The following is a 19,104-nucleotide window of genomic DNA, read 5'->3' as shown; positions in this document are numbered from 1 at the left end:
GTTCTAAAGCAGGCTCCCCCCTTAATAGAAAATCAAATCGGTCCCGGCAGGATCGATTTTATCCCTCAAGTTTTTGCACGACGCACATCATGATAAATATTATATTACCGAATCAGTAGTATATATACCTGCGGAATATAATGTACATTGACGTCCCCAAAGATAGCAAAACTTGATTCATTGACGTTTTCAACATTACCAGGTAATAGCTACGTGGTTTTTCTCCGTAATGAAGCGAACTTGCATGTAATCATGGATGCAAATGCGATGACCAGATGACCTTCGCGACGCATTTTTAAGGCGCTTAGGTCAGACGCCTTTTTGTCGTCGATATATTTTTTTCATCCCGTTTTAGTTACGCAATTCCAGCGGGTGCCCGTCGGTACGCAGTCGGACGTACACATGTTGGATGAACGGGCAGTTATCGCCGGTAAATTTCAACGCGCGCGATATGTAATATCAATTAAAGCGTGCAGCCATAACTATGCAGCGAGAAGGGGAAGCCCGTGTCGAAATACCACAGCGAATATTTTCCAATTCTGCGTGCAGTTAGGAAAAAAAAATCACGAGAGAGGCGAAAAAGCGAGGACGGGCGGGAGACTGTTCACAGGAGGGCGGGGGATGGGGGATTGCGGGAGAGAGGGAGAAAGAGCGCGCCAGAGTTTTTATTGAGTTTGCAAAAAACATATTCGCTTCCCGTATACTTCCGCCAACACCTTCCGCTATTTTTTCCCTCCCGCATCCACCCTTTCTTTTTAGTCTCTCCCTCCCTCCCTCCCTCCCTCTCTCTCTCTCTCGCTCTTCTCTATTTCCTTTTTCTAGAGGCGACACTCTGCATCGTCGCGCAATTTACGGAACGAGAAAGAGCAAGGCAAGGAGAGAAAAAGAGAGAGAAGAAGCGCCTACCTCTCCGTTAGGGGAGGATAAAACAATTTGATAAATCGCTCGCGGCGCGAGGGGTTGCGTCGCCCCTTACTCTCCCCGTGTCATTGTGTACCGTGGGCTATATACACACGCTATACTCGTTCGGAAACTCATCGTGGGTTAACCGTTAAAGCCGCGCGGCAGCGTACCGTACCGTAGATAAGTGTTAGGTATCAACTTGTTGCATTAATTACAGCGGGAAGGCTATTAGCCATCGATTCGCGCGAAACCTCGCCTCTCCATGTAGTTAGCTCTCTTCTACGCTTCTCCACGCGCGCGCGGAAGCGTACCGGCCGCACGGACCTCGGAGCTGCACGAGTGAATCTCGTGGTCAGTTTATAACTATGGATTCGCATCAATTAATAACCTCGCTTGCATTTAATAATTAAGAATCTATCGCCATCGGTGGGCCAATGCGAGTGAAAGATTCGCGTTTGGACGCGAGAGAAAAAGTCGTGCTCGGCTCCGCGATCTCGCACAGCGCTACGAGCACCTTCCTTCTGCGCACCGAGCAGAAGGAAGGTGCTCGCAGCAGCGGATACGCGAACCGGAAGTGGTCGGTAGCACCGCGCCTGGCTGCCGGCAATTACCGCGGACCCACACGGCCATCCCTATCAACTCGGCACCGCTCGCTCGCTCGCCGCGAAAACCTTTCGCGCGTGTATTTAGGTCCCCGGCCTGGAATCGCGCGCGCACGTATGCGTGCACACACATGTGCGCCGACGGAGCGCTCCTCGCAGTACGTGTCCTTACGACGCCTGTGCAAACGTTCGCGTACGTGTGCGTGCGAACGCACCAGCCGGATGAAAAGAGAAAAAAGCGCGCCGCTTTCCTCTCCCCCTCCACCGTCCCGCCGACTGCTGGCGGTCGGCTCACCTTGATAATGCGAGATATCACGCGAGCACACGAGTGAACGCGTCCCGTGCGTGTACGTACGTGCGCTCGCGCACCAGGGCGCGGGGGGGGAAAGAGAGGGGCCAGCGGGTATCCGTAACTGGACACTCGCCGTCTGCTTCCACAAGCACGATCGCCGTTGGTGGAATTAATTATCGCCGCGCGTCGCGTTGTCTTTAAAAGCGCACGCAACCCGTCGCAACGCATCTCTCTCTCTCTCTCTCTCGCACTCTCGAGCAGAACGAGCGCGCTCGATCGACGACGAAACGTCCATGGAATTTCGAGGCAGCGTCGTCACGCGTCTTTAATGAAGACACTTTAATGAAGGGAAGCACGCGTGGAAAGTCGCGGCGACGCTCGCTCCGGCGAGGCACATCCGCGCGGATACGCGTTTTCCTCCCCAAGCGCGAATCGACCCTCTTCATTTCCCGCGTGCCAGCAGTGGAGCCAGCGTTGACATTCGACTTGCACACGAGAAAGGGAGAACGTCGCGACGTCCGCGACGTCATTAGCGCGATCGGAGTCGGCTTCCGGGAGCGTAAGCGCGTCAACGCGCGCGCGTATACGTACGTGTGCAAACACGGACACGCGCATATACGGTATCGAGTTACGCGGATAAATTCGAAAAGGTCGATATTTTGAAATGCCATCGCCAGGGGTTGACCGGGGGCTATTTTGAGTGTGCCGTACGTAGCCGCGTAGAGCGACGAGAGGGACAGACAAGAACGAGAGAGAGACAGAGAGAAAGAGGGAGTGGGAGGGGGAGCCTCAACACACCACCCGTCAATAATCCGCTGAATAAACTATCGTCCACCCGCCCACACGAGCCACCCACCCGTCCACCACACAGCTCCACTCAAACGCCACGTACAGCCGAGGCATATATCACACACATACACACATACAGAGAGGGGCAAAGTGGAGGAGATAGGGGGACCTGCGCGTGCCTGTGTACGATCGTAGGCGCACCGTGCACGCATATACGGTACGGTACGTGCTAATATATGTACCGCAGAGGCCCGTCTGAACGGACATACGTGAGCGCACGTGTGCGGTGGCGGGAAACGGGGTGGTAAAGTCGGGGACGGAGCAAGGGGGAGGGAGGAGACCACCGTAAACTCGACCAGCGCGAGGTAGCCACGAGGAGGAGACGCGGCGACGCGGCGATGGCTACGAACGATGGAAGTCGTCGAACTCGATAACGAGACGAGACGGGAAAGCCGATAGCACGGGGGGGGGGGGACTTGGCACAACGAAAATGGACCGACAGGGGTTGATTCGGGAGTCAGGTGCCGAAGAAAGCGTCGCGAAATTACAATCGCGACCGATAACGCTTGGTTCGTCGCTTACGTTGCTCGCTCCTGAGAAATTCATAAAGATCCAGTGATTTCTGATGTAATTTCAATGATATTGGAGAAATTTGCATAGATTCGAGGATTTCTCAACGTACTCACGTACGTCATAAGGGTAGTTTGCACGGCTGATAGCATTTTCTTGGGAAACGACGTTCACTCGATTAGCTCCATCTTGTTCGAGCTCGCGAGTCTCTCGAGGCAACGCTGGCGAGTCACCTATATACGAGGAGCGCGATGTATTATTGACACCGCAACCCCCAATGTAGCCTGCCACCGCCAACCCCCTATGTGCGGCTCCCTTGTTCGGAATCGGACAGGTATATGCGCCTATATGCCCGCGCGAATACGTACGCGTGCATATACACACATACATACGTACATATAACGCATACCTATATATATGCATACACAAATACATACATAAATACATACGCGCGTTGTGTGTCTGTTAGTTATGCGCGTCTGTTAGTACCGGGTGGCAAGTTGCGAACTGACCGTGCTCGCCACGCCATAGCGAGCGCTTTTGCGCCGCGCGCGCGCGCGCGAACCATGGTGACCAAATGGACAATGTCGCGTTAAAGTGCGGTCATTATGCGTCGCGGCGTTTAACGCCCGGCGCGCATCGATTTTCTTATCGTGCGACGTCGCCTCGTCTCCGCCGCGAAAAAGAAAACTCTGTCGACCACGCGCGCTTAAAAGTCACACGAAAAAGAACCGGCACCCTGCAGCACACTCACTCTTTAGTTCATAAATTAGTCATGCGCGCCGTGTTATCGCGTGACCACGACGATCGCAAGCTCGATCTCTCCTCTTCGGAACCTCGGCGACATCGATTGCGATAAAAATGTTTTAACGCCGGCTCGAGCCACCAGTACTTACGGGGATGTTAAATTGTGAATACGCAACGATATCGTCTTCCCTGTCAATTACGAAGCTTGAGGTAGGTCCGATATTCGGTAGCTTCGAATCCTCCCCTTGTCTTCGCATGATCTCGCGGCTAATTTGCCCGGATCGTCTCCGATTACTCCGACTCGCACCCCGTTGCACCCTCGAAGGCTTACCCGCGGCATGCTCGCGCGTATGAATAATGAAAATCCACGGGGCTGTGGGTATAATTACCAGCGTCAAATCCGGTCTCGATCTTCAATTTTCGGTGCGAATCCGGTCTACCGGGCTCCTGGATATTTTCAGAAGCAGATTTAATTATGCCGGGGGAACGGTAGGTAGAGGGGGTGCAGGAGGCGGGATAGGACCGGCGCGGAGAGAACGTCGAAGAGGGATCGAGGAGGGTCAGGGAGGCGGGGAAGGTAAGGAGATGCCAGAGATCCCCGACTTCGTGACTATCTTTGGATCGGCTCCTCCACCCTTAGCGACGAAGTACGTACCTACGTCGATTAGGCGGAATTAACTTCCAACATTGGCGAGAGAGCGAGCGCGCGCGCACCGCGCTCGCACAGTCAAGAGCCCTTCGCTTGGCCCAGGTCCGGGACCGCAGATTACCCGCCGATAAACGAATTCGCCCGCTGTTAATTGACTTCGGGGCGGGTAATCACGAGTGAAACTTCCACGTCGCGCGCGATCCGCGGGCGCGCTTGATTGGCAGCGCGGCGGAAGAGAAGACGCGATGGCGGGGGAGAGGCTTGGAACGCCATGAAATTTATAGGACCCCGTCTGTGCCCTCAGGATGCGCCGCGATTAATGTCGGACGCGCGACGCTTCTCGCGCGACGAGCGGCGGAATGCCTGAACGCTCGCGAGAATAATTCGCGTCTGATCCGAGCGCTTGACGGTTAGTCGAAATTATCCGCACCGGGAGAAGCAACCATGGTTTTCCCACGGGATTTGCGATCCCCGAGTGGAAGCTTGATGCGAATCCGGTTTCCCGCGTAAGACGTTCCGCTAACCCGAAGAGGTCTCGTCGGCGTATGCGACCGAGTCCGAATCTCGTCACATCGTTACGTCATTTGAAAGGTCATCCCTCCACCTGAGAATTTCAGAAAGGGGTAATATAATTCTTGCGTAATTGCTTGATCATTGATTGTCCGTGGATCTGACGAAACGAGTGACCGCAGATAATGGTACCTCATTTAATCCCATATAACGCAAAGAGAGAAAGAGGGAGAGAGAGAGAAATCGAGTTCGTCGCATCATCTCGGGGCACGTAATCGAAAGTCATCGTCGGTGATTCAGACGTCGCGCGCCTTTGTCTCGAAAGTGCGGACAGCTTGGCTGAACGTCCAGGTACTGTTCCTCGAGTTGGGTCCAGCGACACATGCACGCATCAATCCCTTTCTGATCTCAGATAATGGACTGATTGTTTCGCTAGACAATTAGAAAGTTTTTAGTTTTGAGAATTCCGAATATTATGATGGTACTACTTGTAAAGGAATTTCCAACCACACTTCTCAATCAAATGTTAACAAAGAAAAATCGTCAGAAAAAGAAACACACCCTTTGCAATATTGAAAAAGTCCCTAAAGAAGTAAAGATAAGAATTAAAGATGCTGAGTCGCAGACATTACAAGCACAAACGTTATATGATTCAGAATGTGTTTAAAATTCGAATTTGCCTTCACAGAATCTCGCCAGTACCTCAAATTTCTCGTACCGCGGCGGGGATCACCAATAATAACGCGCAGAGGCGTCGCCAGCGGATCGCGGCAGACGGATCGATCGGCAGAAGCCGAAAGCAGACCGGATAGAGATCGTAAAGCGGCCGCATTATTTAAGCGACACCGGATTCAAATCGCCCCGACCCGCAGCACAAGTCGTTTGCGGGTTAAGCGAAATCGCGAAAGTACGTAATCGCACGCATAACGGAGGTAGCATCCGTCCCCCCAGACGTGTCCGCGCTCCCGCACGCACCGACGCGCGCACACTCGCATCGCCGGGAGAGCACCGCAGCGATAAAAAGCCGAGCGCATCCGCGGCTCCTTCTCCTTTTTTATCGTTACCTCTCCCTCCGGCTATCGTCCGCCTCCTTCCCGTCTCTCTCTCTCTCTCTCTCTCTCTCTGCTCTTTCTTTCTCTCGTCTCTCGTCGATCGTACATGAAGAGCGACGCGTACATGCGTACACGCGCGTACGAGTGCGCTCTCGCGCTCCTCCTCGCGCAGTATGGTCCGCGTGCACGTGACGTATGCAAAAAGAGTGGAGAATACGTTGCATGTGCGGACGGACGACGGCGGTGTACCTTGACACGGATGGCTCCCTGAATCACCCGGCGGCTAGCAACAAACATCACCTCCTCGCGCTATCAACGCACGCCTACCGCCTAACACAGCGTGCGTGCGTGCGTGCGTTCGTACGTGCTTGCGCGCGCACACGCTCGTGCAAAGCGGTTGACGAACGGCCAGAGGCCGGCGACGTCGATAAGCCCATCATCAGACTGGCCGGACTGCCAGTCCGACGACTTGGTAGGAAATTCCATTTCCTCCGATTCGTGTCGCGGTACGTGATTCCCGGTTGGCTGGCCGCTCAGCGAGCGGCGGGAGCGGACGATGCGAGAGAGAACAATCCGAGGACTTGGTCGTCGCGCTGATTGCGCGGCTCTTCCTCTCCCCGCGCGATTTCATGACGCGGTACCAGGTGCCTGGTACCTAGTCATCAGTAGCTAACCCGTACGTATGAATATCATTTCCACGGCGAATTCCGCGGCGGATCCTGAGCGGATGCCCACCTCGAGCGATTCCCGTGAATTAGTGCTTCGTACCTTCACTTTGTCTGGTTAACTAATATTCTTGTAATTCATTTTGGCAGACTGTGAGCATATTTGGAAACTTGAATTTTCGATGGAAAATTCATGCTGGCATGGGATGAGACGAGAACTTACAAGAGGAAGTAAATATCATCGTCGCCCGAGATAAGAAGACTAATCAAGTTCGAAAATGACGGACAAATTGGATACCGCGGATGGCCTATTAATGGATTAATAGACGAGCAACCAGGGAGTGTGCCAGAATCTCAAAAAAGGACTCTAATGAGTTTTATTCATGATTCCGCGAAACATTGACATCAAGGAATATCAGGTAGATGTACGTTCTACTTTAATTGGAAATCGTCGGTAATTACGATACGGTGCGGTGTGGAAGTCTCTTACGTTTCAGGTCCATAATCCTCGACACAACGAGCTTCCTCCGGAGCGGCCCTCTCTGCAGATAACTCTGCAGGGAGTAATAAAACCCGCCGGTTTAAAGGGAACGAAAGTTCGGCAAAGGCCAACCATCGGGCGTGTAAATTCGCCGTAATTTTATCGACCGCGTGCACATAAATATTTTCCGTTGCACCGTACCTCTCTCCGTCTTCCACCCTCCCTCGCCCCCGTTTCGCTCTCCGGCTGTGCCACACCGTTTCGGAGTCGGTAATATCGGACTGTGTGTTCTCCGCGAAGGAAAAGATAAAAATAACCGTACAAAGAAAGCACAGCTCGCGCAGCGGTTGCAAGGGTGGGTATATGGCGATCTCGGGACGTGAGCAAAGAAAAACCTCTGGAGGAAGAGGAGGGTGAGCAGGAGGTGGAGAAAGAACATGGGGGCGTGGTTCTGAGCCGAGTGCATTACCGCGGAATGCACTTTTGGATCGCGCACCGTTTTCGGGGTAACGCCTCGCACTCGAGAAAGGACATCGGCGAGGGGTACAGCGCAAGCGATGGCTTTCGTTGGGAGAAAAACGGCTGAGTGGAGAGACATTAAGAGGGCGAGCATGTGCCCTCTCGCGATATTTTACGCGATATTTAATATGGAAGACGCGACGGCTGTGCGCGCGAACAAAATTGTTCCGCAAGAATTTACGGCGATCGAACAACCGGAAACCTACCGAGAAGAGCGAACATAAGCAGAACCTGAATTTTCCAGATGTCCCCTACGCTCCGGTGGATTAAGTTTCCTCGGTTTTCCACATAGTTCCGACCCTGCGCGCGCGCACACACACACGAATCCTCCCGCGTACGTGTAACGGGGGCAGGGTGGGACACGTTTCGGAAAAACGTGCACGAAATGTGCCGTGGCCGATTCGGCAGGGACTCCGCGGCCAGCTATATTTGGAACATGCTCTACACGGACGGCAGGCATACGGTCTTAAAAACAGGGCGAGACCGACCTACAGTGGGGTAGCTGGAAACGGGGTAAGAGAAGAGCCAGTTCTCTTCCTTCCCTTCTTTTTTCTCTACCTCTCCTTTCTCCATCTCGTTCTATTTCCTCTCTCTCTCTCTCTTTCTTTCTTTCTCTCCATTTCACTACCCCATGCTCATAACACACGCATGCTCTTTCCCCTTCCCTCTCTTTCTCTTTCCTTTCCAGCTTAGCATAGCGAACGAGCGCACCGGCGCACCCTTATTGTCGGTTCCAGGCACCAGCATACCTGATCTTATGGGAAATCCATACTGGCCCTTCACTTCGGTGGGAATACGAGGGTACGCCTCGCACCCTTCGACGAACCCGTCGTCCCCTTTCCCCCTGCCCTCCTCGTCCTGTTACTACCCAACGACGACCCTACGGTACGAACCTACCATTCCCTCTTTCTTTTTCTCTCTTTTTCTCTTTTTCTTCTCACCACCCGCTTCTTTCCAATTCCAATCGAGGTGTCCGCAGTAAGACTGCACGATCATGCTGGGACAACCATAACGAGAACGTGCCCCCGTTGCAAAAAGCGCGGCGCCGTCCTGCCTTCCGCGTTGCGCCGGCGAACGCGCAGTAACGACGTCGTCGCGATTAAAGCAGCCGGCGACACGGATTTCTATATTTTCCGTTCTTTCCACGCGAGAGCGCGACCACTTCCGGAACGGAGATAAACGAGACATTACTCATCTTCAGATATGCGACGAGTCGGAAGATTAAAGGGATGGAACGTGCGTGAAAGAATTTTTAAAGTGAACAACTTTAAAAATGTTGTTTCTCTCTTCTATGTTTTAATTACGATACGGAGGAGGAAAGAGCTCGGTTAAGCCAGATTGACGTTCAGTGCAATCGCCAGTTGGACTTATGCCGCATTGCCGAACGAAATGTATGTCTCTGCGAGACGGACGAATCTGCGATGAACACGTCGCTACTGTAATTTACCTGACCGTCAACATACACACATACGCACATCTAAATTAATTGCAAAAAGACTGAGCATATCAGGTATACATGGCCGCAGAATGCAAAACGCTGAACCACCTTCGTAATTGGTAATTACCTCCGTCGATTTTGATGACGATTTATTATAAAGTTACGTAATTGCGATATAATTGCGCGTAATATGAAAACACAATTTGTATTCTGTGGTGTCGTTATTCGCCGGTGACGGCGCACAATGCCGACATTAATTTCATCGTCATGCCCGATATCCCGTCTCGTCAAAAACATTGGGACACTATAAAACACCTGACCTGTTTTCTCATGATCCTTAAAAAAAATAAAAGGGTCCGCAGACGCGCGGTAATTACTCTTGACACTCCGCTCACTGCAATCACTGGCTAATTGTCGAGGAAAGAACGATCCGAGAAGATCGTAATCTTCACCGGAAAGGAATCAATCGCAAATAATTTATCACACGAAATTATCAAGATGTGAAAACCGACGTGTGTTTTCACCGAACGCTCGATGTATTGGAACCGATCGCAAACATCGATCTTCCGTCGGCATTATTCGATCGATGAGATTACCGTTACGCACGAAAGCGCCTTGCATTCGTCGTCGGACCCGCGGGCCCTCGCTGGCCTCGCCGCGTCCCGTAATTTAGTCCCTTAACGAGAGAATCGCACGCCTCATTAGCGTTGGCTGCCGGTATTCCACGTGCCTTCCGTTGCGAAAGAGCGGATTCAGGAGCATACGTGATTGCCGGTCTCGCGGTGTGTACACTTATATAGTACGTAATATCGTAAATCACACTTGTCCGCTTCTGCGGAGGCGCGACTCCGCGAAAGGTAAATAAATTAAAGAGAATTAATAGGCGCCCATTTCTGCGGACGGCTAATCTCGCGTATCGCTGATCGATCCTGTAATTGCGCGAGGCTCTCTTCAGGTGTTTTCGTTCTTACATAAGCGACCGAGAGAAAAAGAGAAAAATAATTTTATTCGTGTTTATGTATGAGTATATATTATAGGGATGTATAAATATATTATCGATTGTGTTTCGACGGCCAATATTTTTCACCTGTTCCGCCCAAAAAAAAAATGCGGATTCAGCCACGTTCGTGCGTGTGACAAGCGCTGCGCCGGGATAACGTGCGAACGATAACGATCGAACGGGCGATCTCTCTGGCGCGTTCGGTAATATACTGCGCCGCTGGTCCAAGAAACGTTTAATTTGATAGCCGTTATTCGACGCGAATTATAACGCGATTATTGCGGTGGCTCGTGGCTCGGTGTTTCATGCAGTGGCGGCCGCGAGCGTGGAAATGGTCGAGTTAGATTAGCGCGCGCCCGCGCGCGCAAGCACAAGGGACGAGGGATGCACTTATACTGATTAAAAAAAGAAAAAAAGAGCGAAAATGTACTTGTCGCCGGAATGCTTTTAACGAATTAATGCCCCTACCAGGCGGCACTTTTGCGATACAATATTTACTTTTGCTCCGTAAGTCGTGTTTGCTCGCATGTGTGCGGGCGGCCCTACGCCGCTTAAATCATTTGTCGCAATTTAATAGAATGAAAAATAAATACAAACAACCCGCGAGCTTTAATTACGGCGTTAATTATCCTCGCTGGCCCAGGCTCCTGCGCGGAATGAGGGAGTAAACCGAAGGGGCGAGGGGCATCGGGGTTGTTTCGAATTCCCCCGAAAATTATACTCGAAAAGTGCAACTCTTAATCAGCATCGCTCGCCGTGCCGCACGGGGATGTATTTTGAAAATGCAAAAGTTTACGATCCAGAAATGGAAAGTTGGAGCTCCGTTTAGTCAAAAAAAATGTTTTCTCTCTTCCCTCTTATGCAAGGCATAACTTTCAACTACACCGTGTACTCGACGTGTTATCTCGTCTTAATGTTTAAGCAATTTGCACTGACGAGCATTACGAAATCACGGGACTTTCCGAGCTGGCGATTGGCTCGAAAAACGCCAGAGTACTGTCGGCAGAGGGCAAAGAGAGGGACAGGTCAAATTGGCCGATAGACGAGCCTGGGAGAGAAAAAGGTTTTTTGCCATCACGCGGACGTGGCGATGGGACGTCGACGTCGTCGTCGACGACGTCGGTGGCGAAACGGAAACATGTGCCGCGACAGAAAGAGGACGACTGCGGTACCGACCCGAGGAGAATAGAGACCGAAAGGCAGAGAGGAAAAAGAGAGAGACGGCGGAGGGGTGGAGAAAGCGGAGGAAGAGATGCCACTGTGGAAAAATATAACCTGTTGGACCGCGAAAGAGCGAGAGAGCGGCGTAGGCACGATGGAGAGAGAACGGAAGGTGCCGAGAGAGAAGGTTGGGGAGAACGAGAGAACGCGATGCCGTGGGTCGGAGATAGAGGAGCGAGCGAGACAGCCGCCATGAAAGGAGAAGGGGATAGGACGGAGAGAGGAACAAGGAAAGAGAGAGAGAGAGAAAGAGAAGCAGGACGAACGGACGGAACGAGGAAAGAGAGAGAGAGAGGAAGGGAAAGAGAGAGAAGAGGAAGGACGCACGCAGGCGTCCCGAACCTGCCTCAACTCTGACTCGACTTTCGCGTTTCGATTCCGATCCGATCGATCTAGCTGCTCGGAGCCGGCGCGACCGTTATTATTTGCACTTTGCCTTCGCTCCTCGTCGACCGTTAGTGTGTGCTGTTTTTTTGCATACACACCCCCGCGCCTTCCACACCCTCCTACTGCCGCTACCCCTTCCTCCCGTTATCTATCCGTTGCGGTTTAATGAGACGACCGAACTCGCGGCGCGCGAGCGAGCGGGACGGCCTCTGTTTTTCAATCCCTCTGAAGGGCGCGATTCATCATGTTTTCTGATGCCGCGAGTCTGATCGGCTATACATCGATGACGCGTTACAGCAATGCGTACCGTTTCAGACTCTCAACGCGCGATCTTAAGATCCCCTCCCCGCTCCCCGCGGAATGCTCGTCCGCACGAACGTTGTTAATGCGACGCGAAGATGTCTGACACTTTGAGAAAATTCCACGTGGAATGTATTCCCGTTGACTGAGTGATTCGATAAATAAACTATGGATATAAGGAAAGATCTTATGTACGACATCTGCTTGTAATAAAGAGAGAGAGCCTGATTAATAAAAGATCTTTATTACGCGAGGGATTATTAATGCATGACGAGAATGAAAGGCAGATAGGTGTGCACGCCGAGGAAGGAGTGTGTAATTCGGACGGTGTCACCGAGAGCAATTTACACCGCGGCGAGCACGTCGATCGATAAATTAACGAGACGTGTTCGATACGCGCTCGCATTTCTGCCGGACCCGCACGTCGCGGATCGCGTTTCGACGGCTATATTATAGACGTGCATTCGAAAAATTGTTAAGAGGCATGCTGCCGTTTTAATTCGTTTCAACGGCGAACGCTTTCGCCCCGTTCCGCGCCGATTTTACCTTTATCAGCCGATAAACCGCGCTGGTTTTAATCGCGCTCGCGATATGAACGAAGATTAACGGCGAGGAAAGATGACGCGGATGTTCCGCGGACTTTTTAACGCCTCAATGACTCTTTGTATCGCCCATCGCGCTGCGCTTTTGTCAAGTGCCATTTAATTGGAACCCTCTTGTGTGTGCGTCCTATTTAGTTTAACACCACGATAAACTCTACACGTATTTGCGAATAATAAGCAGCATGTATCGCGATAGATCGATAGTAAAAATCCTTTTCTTTGTCCCCGAGTCTCACCAGTCTTCTCACGTATTACGTTTTACATGACGCATTTTGAGTTCCAAATTACAGCATCGGCATTAAATAATGTTCCCGCTGCTGTTGTCGGCTCGCTTATCGAATTACGCCGCGTCGAGCCACAAGTGATTCCGCGTAAAAAATCGCGCGGCACCGCGTAATCCACGGGATTTTCGAGTAAAGTGCAGATCGCAGCGAATAACGCTTCCGACAGTTAATTGAAGGCAGTGACGCGGGCGGCGAGCACGTGCGCGAACATGGAACACCCCTTCCCTCCGCGGATGCCCACCGTCCGGGGATTATCTTTCGCGGATAGATACGCCGCTCTAATCTGGCGCGGTTGCTGTGACCGAGGAGAAAAAAAATCACGAGATAAGTGCGATCCGAGCGAGTTCGTCATTGACGAGCGAGCGAATTGCGCGATTCGCGCCGGACGTGTGTCATCGTGGTTCACGCGATGATCGTTCGCCGATAGATCGCTCCTCGGCGATGTCGGACAAATGGAAATTATTCGCTTACGATACGCCGACGCCGAGCTTTAAAGAGGCGATCGCTGACCTCTTCATACGTGCGTGTCAAGCGCGCGCATTAATGCGCGACGACGCTGCCGGTGTGCGCGCGTAACCTGCTTCGTTTCGTGGTAAGAGAGGCGCCCACAAATTTGCAAATTGAAAGACAAATTTATCGCGCCAGTCTTTATCTGCGGCAAACAACTGACATCGTCCCGAAATATCGAACTCTAATCACGCCTTCTCCCGACGAACTTTCAAGAAATGACTCAGAACGTTCGTTCTCGCAATATTCGCAGCTGCAATCGGCTGATTGCGGGATACAAATAAAAGTGACGGATCGACGGCGAAACAACGCGCGCCGAGAGAATCAAGAGCGCTGCCGGACGGCTGCTCCATGTCACGGGAAATCATCCACGTATCGCGCGCAAATATAATTAGGCGAGCGGTCGGCTGATACGAAAGTTGACGCACGGACGAAGGGAGGGGCGGAGGGACGGTAGTAACGACGCGACGCGCTGCGAGCACGATTCGGCGTGCGTAATCCGCTGCGCGGGCTTGAACTCGCGCGGAGAACAATTTTTCGAACTCCGGCGCACTTCGCCGCACCTCATCATGTCGTCGCCGCGCCGCGCGGGATTTACACAACTCTTTCAATTAAAACTTTTCTGCAGTTTATCTTTCCACGCGCCCCGAAAAAAGGGAGAAAAAGAAAAAAGAAAAAAAAGAAGAGAGAAATTAGGTTTCGCGCGCGCAGTAACGAGTTCCGTAACGCGGCGCAGCAGCGGCGCTCCGAGTTGTTCCCCGAGCTTTTCGAGCTCGAGAAAGAGAGAGAGAGAGGGAGAGTTCGGGGAAAAAAATTCATCCTAGCGTCCCTTCGTCGTTCCCCTCTCCCCTCCATTTCACCCCTTCCCTGTCCCGCCCACTGGCGAGCCTTCTACCCGCCGCGCGGGGTTCGTCCGTGACAAAAAAAAAACAACAGCATTGTTCAAGGTTAACGCGAAAATAAGGGTATCGGCTACCTGAGCGATACCCGTCTTCGTTCCAATCGTGTGGAATTCCTGTAACGTAAAGTTCTTCGACCTTCAATCATTTTCCTCTCTCCCAGCTCCCCGACTTTTCTCGAACTGTTCCATTGATGACCGGAATGTTCAATTAATGACCCGAAATTTTCCGCTCTCAGAAATTTCCATGAGCAGCCGAAAGAATTCGATGACACCTCTTCGAGAATCGAATTTCGAGAGACGGTGCTCGGGAAAGTGGAAAAAGATACAACAGATGCATCACGTGGCGGACACGGACGTGTGTATGCGTTTGTGTAGATGCGCGTGTTCTGTGTTGCTGCGTGCGTACGTGTGCATGTGTATGCGCATGTACTCGTGCATATACGTATATCGCGGTACTCACCTTGTGGTGCTGCATGATGGCAGTGGCCTTTCGCTTGGCGGACATATTCAGTTTGCCGGAGTGCCTTCTCTGCCCCCCCTGCGCGCGGTGCGGGAAATATCTGCCTCGGCGGTCTCTATCCGCCCGTCCGTCCCTGCCTCCTCTCCTGTCTCCTCTCCTGTCCCTCTGTCGTCGCCGCTCTCCCGTCTCCGTTTTCCTCTCTTACTGGCGAGCCATAGGCGTCTACCCGAGGGCACGAAGACGATCGACGGGGCACGCAAGAATGCGAGAATGACCGGCGATGCACGAGTATTCTCCTCTTCTTCCTTTCTTCTCCTTCCGTCTCTTCTTTGGCCACTTCCGCCTGACGGTCCCTGCTAACGCGCCTAGGTCAATCCTGGCTCCCAGGTGTATACAGCGCGAAGTGTTCTTCGGTGCAACGGGCACAAATAATTGTCGCAACTAAATGATCTCAAGTCTCTCTCCCGCGTCCTATCTCTCTCCTTTCCTTTTTTGTTCGTGTTTCGCCTTCCTTGTTTAGACCGCACACGCGCGATCGCACTCCGTCCTACCTCGCGATCTCGCGAACTCTGAGCTCTCACCCCCCGCGCGCACCACACGGCACACGGCGGCGCCACAAAAGTTCCGCGATAAAATCCTCCCCCGCGCAGCTAGCCCGCTGTGCTGTAGCAGGTGTCGGCGCCGCGCGAAATTAGAACGCGGCCGCGCGCTGCCGGGACAACGGCGTGGCAGGCGAATGCCTCCGGATGTCTCCGCAGCGAGAAAAGTCAGTCCGTCCTTGCTTTCACAGTCTTTGTCCCTTTTTCCCCGCGGCCTCGCGTCACGGCCGTCGACACGCGCGCGCCTCCTCAGCTGTCTTTACCACTGTCTCGCTCCCTCTCGCGCCCTTACGTCACGAGGCGATAAGCGCGCACAATGTAGCCCCGCGGAGCTCGTCAAGCCAGCGAAACGGTATCGCGATCAGCTGATTCGTCCGATCCTTGGATCATTCCGCTCGAGCGCTCGTCGGTCGACCTTCCGACTCCGATCGACAGGTGAGCCCCGTCGAACCGAGTTGTTCCACGTTGGACGAGGAAAACGCGAAAATAATTTCTCTCTTTTTCTCCCTCTTACTCCCTCCGTCTCTCGTAAGTGGATAATCCTCGTGCGTATCGCGTCCTCGTGCTCGCAACGAGATTGGCACTCGCACGTCGATGATCCTTACGACGCTCGATCGAAGAGACCGATGGATCTCCCCCCGCTGCTCCTACACCCACAGCCTCGCGGAATCGTCAACTCGGGAAATCGGCTGTTGCGCGCTCCTCGTAGCCTGCGCGTGCACGCTCGTAACCCTGCGGTGCCGTAGTGTCACAGCGAGAGATCAAAGGGAACCACGCTCGTCGATGAGATCACAGAACGTCCTCACATCACGAGCGCTCACGGCAAACTGGCGACTGGCGACGCGACGACGACCTCCTCTCCTCTTCGCGCCGCCGCGCCGCCACACCGCCTCCACGCCTCACCGAGTCCCCCTTCCCGTTGCGCCGTCTCGCGCTCCGTCTCTTTCCGCTTTCAGGCTCCCTCTCGCCCCTTCTCTCTCGCCGGTGTCCTCACTGCCTCACCCCAGCCCCACGGTAGAGAGCCTCACACTACTACCACACTTCACCCATACCCCACTCCCTCTCGCTCGCCGTCAACCCAATCCCCTCTTCCCCTCGGCGTCCCCTCCCTACCTTCCGCCGGTCTCTCCCGCTGTCCCGCTGTGCCCCCTCGCCCACGTACTCGGACGACCCGCACCGCTCTCTCACTCCCCGGCGGCCCTCTTCGAGCGCGTCAACCCCCCTCGGTCCCCCTCGCCCCTACCCGCGCCATGGCCGTCTCTTTTCCCATCTCTCGTCCCCCTTTCGCCCTCTCGCTCCATCTGTATCTCTGTCTCGTTCCTGCTTCACTCCTCCCGGCGCCCTCGTCGACTCCCCCTCGACCCTCGACCCTCCCCACCGAGGTTCGATGCGGTGGCGGCGGCGGCGGCGGTGGCGGCGGCGGTAAGGTAGGGTCTGTCACCGTCAGAACATCGAGGGGGCCGCTGGACGAGTAACTCCAGGGGAAAGCGGCGGGGGCGGAGGGGTAGATTCAAAGGGGCGTAAGGGGCCGCTGTCGGGCATCCGGCGGCACGCGGGGAGCGGGAGGGGCTTTGAGGGAACGGGCGGCAGGGACCTTTCCGGACGGCGAGAGGGCAGGGCGGCGGGGGGTGAGGAGGATGTCGAGAGGGGGTCGAGGGGGGAAAGACGGGGGTTAGCACAGCGTATAGTACGAGGGGCCAAGGGGCGCCAGCGCTCATCGGCCGAAGGGGCTTCCACGGGTGTGTTAGGCTTGTGCTTAGAAGGGTATGTGCCCACCGCTTTGCTCCTCCGTACATGTGCGCACTGCTACGTGGACGTACGGTATCTACGGAACTCTAACTCTCTCTCTTTCTCTCTGTCTCTCTTACACTCTCATTCCCTCTTCGGTCGGCCTTCGTCTATTCGAGTGTGTTGCGTTCTACCTATATCTCTCGCTCTCTGTGCATTTCTCTCTATCATTCTTCTCTCTCTCTCTCTTTCTCGCTACGTCCATCCCCCTCCGTCCCCTTGCCTCTGGTCGTCTCCTCGTCGGTGTTGGACTCCGTCCTCTGCACCATACTGTCACGCCAGTGTGCCACTACTGGCGATACGTAACGTCGCTGCGGCTTTGCCGCGGTACTTGCGAGACGCAAGTTACGCGCGGTACCTCCGACGACGAGAGCGAGTGGGTCCCTCCTTCTGCTTCTGCCTGCTCGCCTAGCTCGCTCGCTAGCTTGCTTGCTTGCGTGCGACCTGGTCGAAAGAGCATGCTGGACGGGTTTGCTCTTGCTCGATGTATGCATTTTTAGGGAGGGAGCTTCTCTTCGTTTAAGCCTTCCGTATTATTAGCTCGCCGTCGCCGTCCTCGTAGTCGTCGTTGCCATCGTCGTCGTCTTTTTCGTCGTCAAGCCAGCGGTCTGGGTTAATACCGGTGTCGACGATCTGCGCGTAAATAACAGCATGATCGCGTCGAGTCGGTTATTTATTATTGTTCGATTCAGGTTGTAGAACGGCGAGATCTGCAGCACCCGGACGTCGACTGCAGCTGGACAGTGACCGATATTTGCGCGGCGCGTTCGGCCAAGATGGATACTCACCGTGCGACTTCATGATAACGCCGATCAGATCGATTTGCGGATACCCGCTCCTTCGCACTTTTACTTTTATCTTTTTCTCCTACTGGTATCTACCCGCTCGGGAGTGCGCCGTGCTATTAACTGGTCGTCGTGCTACCTGGATGCAAGCTGGATTAACACTCCGTTTATGGCCGGGGCGGGCGCGCGAACTCCAATAATTATAATATCGCGGCGGAGCGAGTGCCAGACGTGCGCTCTCGCCGTCATCTTTGCGTAATTACAGTTTCGGGGCTGGTCGATCCGATCCGCGCGATGGATGTATCATTAAAACTCTGCACCGCGCGAACCAGCAAGGCAGCGATATCTGCGAGGGGTCGGCTCTTCCACTCACACGGTCAAAAAGCGAATTATGTACTATCCCCGTACGTGCGTGTCTCGGGGTAACATTCGTGACCGAACTGAATGATCCGCGCGACGTCGTCACGGCGTGAAGGGATCCGCGCGAACTTGGGAGACCTCGGTAATTCGCCCGACGATCTTGCCTCGCCATAAATCTGTGAGATGTGCGACCGTGCAATCAGTCAATCGCATGCACCGGTTCTCTCAGGTACGTGCAAATCTGCGGAAAGGCCATGTTTCCTGGGAAATCCCCGTAGTGCAAAGTCGCCGTTACCTGGGACAACCTTGACAATCTACCACAAACGTTCGGCCGCTGTAAAGTTCTCTCGTGAGTGCGTTCGGTCTGGAAACAAAGAAAACACACGCGGACCGTGATGTAATAAAATCAGCGTGAAATTAATTGAAACAACATTGTAGCACAGTATAAATTTACAGATTAATCTATCTAAGAACGCTTTGAAATAGGAGTGGAATGTTCAAGATTTGGAGTTTATGAAGATAATTGAAAGCTCGTTATTTGAAAGAAGATCCTTCGCTGAGATTAACAGACATGTGTGGTCAAATCGACAAACGGCAAACCGTGTTGCAAGAGTGACCTCGTAAAAGACACTGCAGGATAGTCTTAAGGGAAGTGGCCGAGTTATCGGGCCAGCATCGTAAAATACTTTTTCT

The 19,104-nt window shown here is 53.4% G+C and overlaps 1 protein-coding gene across 3 annotated transcripts in view; it reads right to left on the bottom strand.

Moving 5' to 3' along the window:
- Positions 1–16,367, bottom strand: part of LOC105275697 (nucleolar protein 4-like) — a 65,151-nt gene extending 48,784 nt beyond the window's left edge. For 2 of the 3 annotated variants that reach the window (XM_011332729.3, XM_011332730.3), the window contains exon 1: positions 14,880–16,365. In XM_011332729.3, the coding sequence (XP_011331031.1) occupies positions 14,880–14,924 (45 nt within the window). In that variant the 5' untranslated portion in view covers positions 14,925–16,365. Of the gene's footprint in view, positions 1–14,879 lie in introns of all 3 variants that reach the window. The other variant, XM_011332728.3, reaches the window with a different exon arrangement.
- Positions 16,368–19,104: the final 2,737 nt, after the last annotated feature.

The sequence above is a fragment of the Ooceraea biroi genome, chromosome 8 (assembly GCF_003672135.1).
Source record: "Ooceraea biroi isolate clonal line C1 chromosome 8, Obir_v5.4, whole genome shotgun sequence".
NCBI lineage: Eukaryota > Metazoa > Arthropoda > Insecta > Hymenoptera > Formicidae > Ooceraea > Ooceraea biroi.
This window is presented reverse-complemented; position numbering and strand designations above follow the sequence as displayed.